This window comes from Artibeus jamaicensis, unplaced genomic scaffold, assembly GCF_021234435.1.
Source record: "Artibeus jamaicensis isolate MK-2021 breed Jamaican fruit bat unplaced genomic scaffold, CSHL_Jam_final contig_471, whole genome shotgun sequence".
Classification (NCBI taxonomy): domain Eukaryota; kingdom Metazoa; phylum Chordata; class Mammalia; order Chiroptera; family Phyllostomidae; genus Artibeus; species Artibeus jamaicensis.
This window is the reverse complement of record NW_026521850.1, coordinates 4,697,600-4,709,676: the sequence shown is the minus strand read 5'-3', so window position 1 is coordinate 4,709,676 and position 12,077 is coordinate 4,697,600. Positions and strand designations below refer to the sequence as shown.

At 50.9% G+C, this 12,077-nt stretch overlaps 1 protein-coding gene across 11 annotated transcripts in view; it reads right to left on the bottom strand.

Annotated features, from left to right (window-relative positions):
* FNBP1 (formin binding protein 1) overlaps positions 1-12,077 on the bottom strand; it is a 113,955-nt gene that overhangs the window by 48,249 nt on the left and 53,629 nt on the right. For all 11 annotated transcript variants that reach the window (XM_053667650.1, XM_053667646.1, XM_053667648.1 and 8 more), the window contains exons 5-6: positions 5,261-5,323; positions 4,573-4,677 (exon numbers count right to left, since the gene is read on the bottom strand). In XM_053667650.1, the coding sequence (XP_053523625.1) occupies positions 4,573-4,677; positions 5,261-5,323 (168 nt within the window). The remainder of the gene's footprint in view (positions 1-4,572; positions 4,678-5,260; positions 5,324-12,077) is intronic.

Sequence of the window (12,077 nt, the reverse complement as noted above, 5' to 3'; positions counted from 1 at the left end):
ACTGGGAAAAGCCATTTACATGAGGTTCAAAGACTTTCCAAAGTCAAAATGGAAAATCACGTTAACTAACGATAAGAACCACTGTTTGTTTGGGAAATTACAGTGCTTCGAGTCACACTCATCAGCAAAAGAGCTCAGGAATTCCAGTGTGCAGACCCTGCTCCTTCACCTTCCACAGGTATGATGCCCAAATCAGGTAATTTACCATATCCTTGGGGAGGAGGTGAGTGGTACGTCCATAAAAATCACACGGGTGCTGTCAGTGGGAGGAAAAACAATGCATCCTGGGAAATACGTCAAGGCTGAGGAGAGCAACCCAATCGGCCGTTCTATCAAGTCCGACAGCTGCCTCTGCATCCAGCGGATGCACCTTTGATAACTTACCTGTCATGGTCGACCAAGGTAGGAAAACCAAGAAAACAGCCATCCTGGAGATTTTTCGACCACAGAGGGTCAGAACTCACACAGCTGGCGCGGATCCCAAACCTGAGTTGGAACATTCAGACTGATGTGGTCCTGGCTCCGTATGCCCCCAGGTCATGCCAGCTGCCTGGAGAATCCACGCTAAACGCAGGCCACAGACAGTTCAATTCCAAGGGACGTACATCCAGCATCACACATGGACAGTCTCTATCTCCCCCCTGTCGGTCTGCTTGCTGTGATGTACACCCTCTTAGGTGACCGAAACACAGGGCAGTGATGTGGGGGTAAGAGACGTCTTGCTGGTTGACGGCGGGATTTCACGGGGGGGAGCAGCCCCGGGGAAGCTGTCTCACGAGAGCCGGTACGGGGACTGCCGGGGGAGACTTGCAGGCCGAGTTCACCCAGACAGCAGGGGAACTCGACTTCAAGGCATAAAGCACAACTGGAGAGAAAACGACCCCACATCGGTGACAGACTAAATCTCACCGAAGATATTACAGTTCTAAACTTTATCAAATCGACAGGAAATGGCAACTCCCCCCCCCCCCCCCCCCCGTTATCATCCTAACAGTTACCTTGCAGGTCCCCGGCCACCACCCGGGTGGCTTTGAGTGTCTCGTACACGTGCACTCAGTGAACACCCTCCTCAGCCCTGCTCCCCTGTGGGCCCAGGACAGACAAGAAAAGCAAGACACAAAGAAGGGACGCATCTCTGTCAAGAGGCTGCAACAGATGCAAAAATATACTTGGCGGGAAGATTTAGAAAACACGGTCAACAAGTCTGAGCGGATGGAAACGGGCAGAATCTGCAGCTGGACCTGGAGAAGGCACATCCTTTTCAATTCCTTCTAGAACATTTATAAAATTGGACCAGCTCTAGGCCGTAAAACAAGTCTCAACAACTATAAGAGACTGAAACTCGGGCTTTCCACAACCACAGTGTAGAGAAAACAACAAAAAGATACACTTCAATATGTCGTACGATTGGAAATTTTAAAATATGCTTCTAAATCATAGGAGAGAGTAAGCAGTAAAAGAAATGAAAGAGATCTAGAAATGAACAATACTACTACTACACGCCAACACTTGTGGGTTATAGGTAAATCAGTGCTTACACGAGAAATTTGTTACGCAAGTACTTAGACTAGAAAGCGAGAAAAGTTGAAATGAGGCAAGCATCTGAAGAAAAAAAATTTAAGATTTTATTTTTTTTTAGGCAGAGAGAAAGGGAGGCAGAGAGACAGAAACATCAGTGTGTGGTTGCCTCTCATGTGGCCCCCACTGGGGACCTGGCCTGCAACCCAGGCATGTGTCCTGACTGGGAATCGAACTGGCGACCCTTTGGTTCACGGCCCACGCTCAGTCCGCTGAGCTACACCAGCCAGGGCTGAAGGAAGAAAATGTTTTTTTGTTTTTGTTTTGTTTTTGTTTTTTTGGTGAAGGAAGAAAATTTTTGAAGGCTAACAGATAAGAAAGAAGGAAAAGAGACTACATGAAACAGAAAACGGAAGTGGAAAAGAGAAGTTCCACAAAGATAAATTTTGGTTCTTGGAACAGAGCAATAAAAATGACTTTAGAAAAGTGACCGCCCCAAAAGGGGGGAAGTGGTATAAATAAGTAATGTTAGGAATAAACAACAGATGCAGCAAAAATGAAGGTGAGAGAGTATTACGGGCAACATTTAGCTAAAACATTTCTAATCTTATGATGAAACGGATGTATTTTTAGAAAAATTTAACACCAGAAAAATTTAACCAAAGCAGCAGACAGTGAGGGAATCGGTTTGGCAGTCAGAAGTTTCCCCACGACGCAGCCTCCCAAAATATTTAGACGTCTGAGAACGGCTCCTCTCATGTAAATTACGTCAGAAAATAGAAAAATGAGCACGTTTACCCCAAAACTAGTAAGTAAAGCAAACTAGAGCAGATGAGAGCAATTATGGACTAATCTCAAGGACAACAGATAAAACAACCCTGACTAAAATATGAAAACAACAAACTCAGCTACATATAAAAACCGAATACATGATAACCTAGTTGGAGTTGTCCCCCTAATTTGGTTCCATATATTAAAAAATTGATGAGTGTGATCTATCTCCCGAACAGATGAAAGGAAGCAGAAAATGTATTTGGTGATATTCAATATCAAGTCAGGCTTAAAAAAAAAAAAAACCTCTTGGCAAAATAGGAAAAGGGAAATCCCTCGACCTGGACTGTGTGAAGCACTCTTTACAATCGAGCTCGAGATAAGAAAGTCCAGGATTGGCTTCTACCCACATAATGGAGGTCATAAGCCGCAGAGCTAGATAAGGAAAATAAATAAAAGGCCAGAGGATGGAAAAAGAATTAAACCCGTCATTGTTTGCTCGTGATAGGATTGTCTCTACAGAAAAGTCAAAACAAATACAAAGAGTTTAGCCAGGCATCCGGCTCTAATATTAACATTCACAAGGCGTGTGTGTGTGTGTGTGTGTGTGTGTGTGTGCGCGCGCGCGCCCGCACTCTCTACACGCCACGTGAGCCAAGTATCAACAGTAATATTTCGTGAAAACAAATGAAGTCAGAAGAAATTAGGTGAAAGTAAGATACTGTGTACATAAAGGTGGAAAAGAGGCAAATTATAAAATATACCCTTTAGATAGGGTAGGGCTATGAATAGCAAGGAGGTCATTGAGACCAGACAAGGGCCTGCAGGGTCGGGGAAGAAGGACGGAATTGGGGAGGGAGACTTTGAAGCCACCGATAAGATTTTCTCTTTCAAGCTGGTGTTCCTCTTGTTGCCATTCTTTACCCCATGGGCACAGGGTGGGGCAAAAGTGGGCTCAACATTGTGAGTGGAACAGAGTTCACTCTTGTGTCATTATTTATTAAGGACTGTATTATTTTCCATAGGCACAACCAGAAGCCTTTTTTTTTTTGCCCCAGCCTGTGTATGGTTCACATAATTGTTTTAACAGGTCCTGAAGGTAAAATACCTTTTCCTACCAACCACTGGGCGTTTTACTGTTTTTCTCCTTCTTTAGATGTTTGTATTTTCAGATATTTCTACAGTGAGGGTGGATGGCTTTTATACTAAGAGACCTTAGAAGTAATTTCTTTTAAAGGCCTTTGAGAGAACAAAGATCACTCCAGTTTTACACCTAGGATAATAAAGTGCTTGGAAAAGAATGTATGTGTCTGTGCTGGATACGTTTCTCATTTAATCCCAAATTTTTAAAATAAGCTTCGTGTCAATCTACTTCAACTGAAGAACGTTTTGAACAGTTTGGGAAGCTGGCTGTTTAATACGAACTTAAGGCAAATTCACCGTGATTTATGGTAACTTCACTACCATATTAATACATCTTTTGGTAAACATCCCCCCTCGAGATCAAATATAGACACTGAGGATGTTTTAATATACTAGATAATCCTAGAGGGAGGCAACACTGATACACACCTAGGCTCTGAGCGGGGAACGGGGCAGAGCCGGGCACACACCCAAACGACCGATACACACTACGTCCCAGCCACTCTCATCTCCAACTGCCCCGGCGAAAGTGGAAGGAGGGTCTGAGAAGGCAGGGCCGTGACCCAAACAGCCTGGGCAGTAACGCATGAGCGCTGTTATCTAACAGCCTCATTTTGTGTCCGCCGTACTGATGACTCTTACAAAAGGGAAATGCAGCTTCTAGGGGAAAAGCACAACGTCACTGCACCCCTACCCCCAGTACAAGGGCACGGGGAGGAGCTCCGGGGAGGCCCTGCAGCGCAGGCCTCTGGCCACCACCTGCCAGCCACCTCGGTGACCGGCGCGGAGGCCAGGCCAGCGGCGGGCGCCTCTCCGTCTTTGTACCGGAGGCCTTGGGGGCGGCCAGCGCTGGGCGGTGCGCCCCAGCGTTCCAGCGGCCGACTTGTTCTTTGAAAAGCCACCACCCCCGACAGCAAGCCCCGGAAGGTCCGTGGTCTTTCTCCGCGCAGCTGCTCAGTGCCAACCCCCCCCAACCCAGTCCCTGCGCCGGCCCCGACAGCTGACACAACCCGAAAGTGATCCCAAGTCAAGTGGCCTTTTGTGGCCACATCAGAAAGGAGAACTCGGGGACCGAGCCCGGGAGGCTGCGTGACGGGCCCTGAAAAGGGGAAACGAAAGCGGGGCTCACTTTCGCCTCACCTTTTCGACGTCCGCTTTGGTGACGTTGATGTCCGCGTCCATCTTCTCGAAGTGCTGCTGCGCGCGCTCCGCCTCCTTGCAGTCGCGCTCGAAGCGCCTCTTGCTCTGCGGGCAGGGAGGGGGCGGGGAAGCAACTCAGGGGGGCGCCGAGGGCCGCCCAGACCCCCCACGGACGCCCCATGGCCTTCCGCCCTGAGCTGGGAGTCCTAGTCTCAGGGAGTTGTCTTAAAACCTGCATGTAGCCCCGGCTGGTGTGTAGCCCCGGCAGTTCGATTCCCAGGCATGGCAAATGCTTGGGTTGTGGGCCAAGGCCCCAGTAGGGGGCGTGTGAGAGGCAACTACACTTTGATGTTTCTCTCCCTCATTCTCCCTTCCTTTCCCTCTCTCTAAAAATAAATAATAAAGTCTTTTTTTAAAATCTGCATTTATGTTCACCTCAACTGCCCAAACTTTGTTCTTTCCATATGATTTCCTTAGAAAAATACTCTCCTGGAGCTCTTTTGGCTCAACACTTTACTTAACATACAAGTTTCTAGAAACAGACTGCCTTTAAATTAGAAAAATCTCTAAAGACATTTTCCTTTAGTGTTTTCATGGCTTTGGCACTGATGGACTGATTCAAGCTTCAATTATATTCGAGTCAGAAAACCAAGCCAGGCCTTTGCCGAGCCATCCTTTCCCCACTCACCGATTCCAGCTGCTTCCAGCAGGTCTCTATGTGCTGCTGGGCCTTCCGCCCGTCCTGGAAGCGCTGGAGACAAGAAACACACCGGCCGTCAGCCCACCCTTTGTCATGCTGACCTGAGAAAAGCCCACCCTCTGAAACAACACTAAATATGGATCACCCAGCATGCACACTCCCGAGACATTCAAGATTTAAACAATAAAGGGGAAACGAAAACAAGGATAGCCACAGAGTGCCCTCTTAAAACCTCAGATGCTGCACTATTGAATTCTAGGACGCGCACCATGTGTAAAAGTGACAGGGACGTTTTAAGACCAAAATCACTTAGGCCTTTCTTTTTCATTGCTTTGGGATGCGATTCGTCTCCCTTACAGTTCACGCATTCAAGCTGCACAGGTCAATGGCCGTTGGCAGTCACCGAAATGTGCAGCCATCGCTGCAATCAATGCTTCTCACCCCAAAGGAGCCCCGCACCTCTCCGCTGTCGCCCTCCTGTCCCTGATGCTCCCCAGCCGTAGGCAACCACCAGCCCCCTGCCTGTCTCCATGGATGTGCCCCTTTTAGATGCTTCATAAGTGGTACATGAAGCCTTTTGTGATTGGCACACTGCTCTCATTATTCTACAACGTTCGCTTGGCAAATTACACTTTCCAGGTTCATCCACGTGACCACGTGGCTCAGTACTTTATCCCTTCTTATCGCCACGTGGCACGCCTTCCCCTGTGCGGACACGCACCACGGCTTGTTATCCACTCGCCAGCTGACGGACGTCTGGCCTGTCCCCAGGTTGGGGCTGCTATGAACGGTGCTGCTACAAGCACTTGGGTACAAGTTTCGTGTAGCTGGATGTTCCCATTACTCCGATCTTTTAAAGCGTTGATACAGATCCACCACCCCGCTACCCGCAGGGCAGAGGCCCCGAGGCAGGCGTGTGCCTGGTGCTGGCCAGCAAGGGCAGCAGAGGACTAGCCCAGGTGAGCCTCACAAAATGAGGGGATGGGGTCAGAGGAGAAAGGGGCGGACTGTGCAGCAGGGGTGTCCAACCTGCGGGCCGCACGCGGCCCAGAGTGGCTCTGGATATGGCCCAACACAAAATTGTAAATTTCTTTCAAATCTTTTTTTCTGGCTTATCAGTTTTCATTAGCGTTTGTGTATTTAATGTGCGGGCCAACACAAATCCTCTTCTTCCAGTGTGGCCCAGAGGTACCCAAAAGTCAGATACTCCTGGAAGGCTCTTGTGGGCTTTTTGTCTGAATGAGCTGGGAGCCACGCTGTGAAGGAAGGCTCCGGGCAGAAGGCTCCCTCTGACTCAGGAGATGACGCAATCTCGGACCGCGGGGTAGCCGTGGAGGTGGGGAGCAGGGGGGCCGGATTCCGGTGTCCTTCGATCGCACACCACCAGGATTTGTGGTGGGCCACTAGAGACTTAGAGGTCGGGGTGACTCTGTCCTGGCCTGCCTGGACCATGCAAGTAGGCTCCCTGGCCCTCGGAGAGGTTCTGGCACAGCGGGGAGGTGGAGGGGCCAGCTCCAAGGCCTCCCCCAGCGAAGATGTTCTAGGTTGGCAGGGGCCCTCGATTAAAGGCCACAGCTCTGGTCAGGCAGCCCCCTCCCCCAAAGCAAATCTATGAAGTTCCCGTAAGGCTCCCCCCGTCCTGAGACCTGGGGCCACAGGAGCTCCCCACTGCAATGAGCCTGGGGGGGGCGTGCAGCATCCCTTATTGCTGTCCCGGAACCCTCCCAATGCGTCCTAAAGGCATCTTTGAATAAACGAGCTTCCTTCGGTGGCTGGACTGAACATGCTGTCTGTGTTCTCACTGACAGGTAAGCAGGGGATGGTTCTAGGGAGAAGGCAGGGTGGAGGGGGGACAGGAAACAGGAAGTCCCTCTGTGCAGCCCCAGAACTGTCACCTTGCTCAGTCAGAACCTGGGGCTGCGCTGACTCACAACAGAGAGCCGACTCCTGGGAGGCTGGGGAGACGGGGAGAGATCAGATTCTCTTTTAAAGAACACTGCTTCTTTATACGGGAACATTTCTTGTTTCCTTTTGAGGTCAAGAGGTCCTAAGTGCCTCTTGACAGCAAGTTTTACCCACCCAGCAACTTTTTTGTGTCTGTGAACCCAAGAGAGGGCCCCGGGGCTCCATTTCCTCAAGTCTCCTAACAGAGCAGAGAGGCCGCAGAAACCAGAGGGAGTCTACGGGGAGGGACCAGCAGGCGAGAAGGATCGAGGCCGGGAGGGAAGTGAGAAGCAGAGCTGAGGGCAGAGTTAGGAAAGCCTCGAACTCTGGAGGAAGCACAAAGTGCAAGCAGGTTTTCTGGAAGCCACAGAATGAATGGGGGGGAGAAGTGACAGTGGGGGTGGGAGGGCAGACAGTGCTCGGGGGTCTGGGCGGACTCACTCAGGGAGACAGAGGCTCAGCCAGGCCTTTTCGGGGGGCCACCCTAGGTCCTGAGCATCCCTGTCCATGCAGAAATGCGACTTCCCCAAACTGTCACGAGGACTGTCCCTGCTCTGCGAGCAGGATCACCATGTTACACAGTTTGCTGAAAAGTCTCACTGTTACGCTCAGTTTTACTTTGAGATTCAAAGACAGGCCCCTGAAAGGAAAAGCTCCCTGGGCAGAGAGAGGACATGCGGGCACAAGGACGTGCAGAAAGTGACGGCCGTCACAGCAGGACTCGGCTTCCTCATTCCCGGAATCAGAAAAAAAACACACACCCATTTTGGAAGCATGAGGGATTGATTCCAATAGAAAACCCACATATACATACTCCGGCCATTCCTTCACTCAACTATTTTATAATAAACATGAAGTTGTGTTTCAAGCACAATGTGGACCGTGATTTTACTGGTGAGCTTTCTCCCGAGAAGCCACACCTCTGTCAGACAGAAACGACCATCCGAACACCACGGGAGCTTACGGGAGCGAATGTTGTAAGACAGAAATCCGGGGACTGTGCTTTTCCTCCTCCTGTCTCACGGCAGGTCCCTCCCGCTTGCGTCTGGCTGCAACACCCACAGGCAGCCGGATGCCTCCGGAAGCGGCCAGTGGCGCAGAAGGCCTCCTGCCGGCCCCCGCGTGACCCAGAAAGCTGCAGCCGTTTGGGTCCAGGTCCATCTTCCCTCCTTTAACTGGAAAAGCCGGCTTTGCTGCTACAGAGCCCAACACACCAGCTCGCCAGATGCGTTTGTTGTTTATTGACAAACAATGGCAAACCCTTTCTTCGCCGGACAGTGAGGGAGTGTGTGAGTGAGAAGCGGGCCTCCTCCGAGCCCTGCACAAAGGGGGACTGTTCTCCAGGAGGAGATAATAAGCGCTTCTTTCGGAGCCACGGAGTGAAGTCACCAGGCTCTGCTCTCCTCTCAGAGAGACAGGAAATGCCATCCCCAGGGACCCCAGAGAAAAGCCCCGACCTGCTCCTGTGAGCAGACGCATTGGTTTCTCTCCCAACACGGTAAAACGGCTGAAAATGCCTGACAGTACCTGGGCGATGGCTGAACTCACTTTCATTTCAGCTTTTCCGCGGACCCCGAAAAACACACAGACAAAATCATCCTTCAAAAATGTTTTAGAAATTTCCCAGAGACCCGGGGGAGCTGAGATCAAAAATCACAGGGAAACTAAAATAAGCAAGCATTAACGGCAAGAAAAAATCACAATGACAAAGCTTTCGAGAGACTCCACCGCTCCGTGAGAACTCACTCTTAGGCCGAGCAAACTGCAGGAATGTTTAGTACCCACGCTCTACGATTAGGTGTAACGGAGGCTCACTTTTACTGTGTGTATCTCACAGGCCATTAGCCTTTTAAGACTCCTTCCTGGAGCAAAATATGGCCCTGATGTGAGAACAGACACTTAAAAAAAAAAATGGAAGAAAAAAAAAAAAAAAGAAGAAACACTCAGTGGAAGACAGTCAACCATCTGGAATTTTAAATGAAACTCAGATTCCACAGATGAAAACAAAGGAACACAAGGGCGTGAAAAGGGCGAAGGAAAAAGGAGCACCCAGAAACTTGGCCTGTGACAAGTATTCCTACTTCCTCTGAACCCCCGGAGTGGTGGGCTGGCACGCTAGCCCCTGCTTCGGCTGACTCAGGGGGAATCCCCGCGGTGCCGAACCCCGGGGTGCAGTCGGAACCCGAGAAGCACCTTCAGGCTCGCCCGCCAGAGCAGGTCACTCGCACCCCACGTGGGAGTCCGGAACTAGACACCCAGAAACGTTGGTGACAGGAATCACATTCTGCTGTTATTTAAGGCTTATTTTCCCAAATTCATCTGTAATAAAAAATACCTTCTCAACAAATGTGCTGGAAGTTCCTAAAACGCTGACCTCCCAATGCCACACTCAGTGGCTCAGCTTCCCCCAAACACAGACCATCTGGGCCCTGGGCAGGGGACCCTGCCGGTGGCCCGGGTCCAGGGACACTGGCCAGGTTTCCTTCACTCCCTGTCCTGGCGTCCTCTCCCTGCGGCCCCTCTGTCATCTCTCGCTGGCTTTTGCTACCCAGAGCCCTCGAATCCACAGTTCACCCAGACTGCAGGGGTCTTTTATCTGCTCTTCAGAAGAACCCTTCTCTCATGTTCCTTGAAATTCTAATTCCTCTGAAGCATCCCAAACTCTTGGGATGATAGGACCTTCAAATGACCACTGTTGGGCAGCAGCGAATGACTCGTGTCCCTCACTTATCCCTTCCGAGGGTGTAACGCTCTTCTTACTTCCAAACCGAAACAAGAAGAATCACCACTACTAAGAGGTGAGGTAGAGGCTGGTGTGGCTCAGGGGACTGAGCGCCAGCCTGTGAAGCGGAACGTCACAGGTTCGATTTCCGTTCAGGGCATGTGCCCGAGTTACAGGCCAGGTTCCCCACTCGGGGGGCAGTGGGGGGTGTGTGAGAGGCAAACTGGTCAGCGTTTCTCACATCGCTGTTTCTCTCCGTCTCCTCCCCTCTCTAAAAATAAATAACTAAAGCCTGTTTTTAAAAAACGAGGTTTGAATAGCGTGCCAGGTCGATGGACGAAACTTCAGGGGCGGTAGCCCTCTGCTGGGCCAAAAGGTCTCAGCATCCAACACGTGTGCGTTGCACACCCACACAAGCAGGGTGCTGCCTGGCGCCAGGGAAGCAGTGTGAGTAAAACGGGGGACACAGCGGTCAAAGACAGAGGGTCAGGGACAGAGGGGTGCACGTGTGTGCGTGGGTGGCAGTTCGGATGGGGGGTCTGGGATGAGGTTCGAGTGGAGTCTTGAGTGCAGAGTAGGCATGAACTGCAAAGGCCTGGGGACACTCCCTGCCGAGCGGGGGGAACAGCAAACGGAGGAGCTCTGACGTGGGAAAGGGCTTGGTATGTCCAAGAAGCGGCGGCGAGCTGCCCCTGCAGCGAGAGTGAGGTGAGGGATGAGGCAGGATCCGGCCAGGGCCGGGCCACGAATGGCTCCCCAAGCCACAGGGGGCACACGGAAAGCTACTGGAAGATTTAAGAAGGGAAGTGACATGGTGTACTTTGCATTATCACAAGACCGAGCTGACTGCTCTATGCTGAATGTTCTGGGGGAGGGGGCAGGAGAGGTGGGGGACAGGGGAGGGGCGGCTGCATTTGCCTGGAAGACAGCTGGTGGTCGGAAGGGTGACGGGGGTCGAGGGTGGCTGGACCACCGAGCACCGGACAAGCCTGCAAGCAGAGGGATGCATTTGGTAGCTCAGCGAACACAGTCCCCCAGGTGACAGGGTGAGGGACCGACAGGGTGGACGTGGAGGGAGGGGTGAGCAGGGAGGCAGAGCCCACAGGACTGGATGTTCTGTGAAGTCCCGGGTGCCCGCCTCTTCGGCCGGAGCTGCTGGGTTAAGAGGGAGTGCCATTACGGAGGGGAGGGGGGTGCTGGTTGGAATGGGGCTGATAAGGGCGTTTGGGGGATCCCAGGTTTGTCTAGACGGGGTAACGCTGCCCTGCCCAGTTCCAGGGCATCATTGTCACCATTGTGGAGCACTGTGGAATTAGTGAAGTGATTCTCACAACTCTTAGATGAACGGGGAGGCTTCACCCCAGCTCACAGGTGACACAGAAACCTGAAGCCGCTCCTAGAATCCGTGAAATCCAGGATGGAATTTAAGGGTCCTGACAAGCAGGTATGTCAACCCATACATAAGACGCCATTCCTCTGGGTCACCAGACCAGCGGTTTTGCTGGTGACAGACCCAGGGTGGTGACAGGGCCTAACAAACAAAATGCCACTATCGCCTGTTCTTTCAAAACAAAGGAGACAAAACAATGCAAAATCACCCTCCAGAGATACATGACACCAGGGGATACTGATCAGCGGGCTGCAAACAGTGTGACCCACACGAAGGACCAGTGACAGGCAGATTGACCAAAGGGTGCCCGGCCTTTTGATTACTTAAGTAAACGCAGTAACACGGGAGGGAGGAAATGGCTACGCACACACCCTGCCCCTTTTCCAGGTCGTGAAATCTCAGAGCCGTCCTGGTTTCCACGTTTTCTGCCTACGGGACAGAGTCTGGCCGAGTCGTGGAGTATCCCCAGTGAATCTCAACGGGACAAAATCAACCGGAAATAGGTCTGTAATTAGCTTGATTATCTATATAAACTCCTTTCAGTTTCTGCTTTCCCTTCCCCTCAATCTTATCTATAGTAAGATTATTACATATCATAAGTAATTATGATATTAAATGGAAACTGGAGAATATAGATTGTACTTCTCTGTATAGAGACATAGAAGTAAAATATAGATATAAATACTTTAAAATATATGAAATATAGTGTACGAAAATATAACATTTATACAGAGATGTGATATTTATAT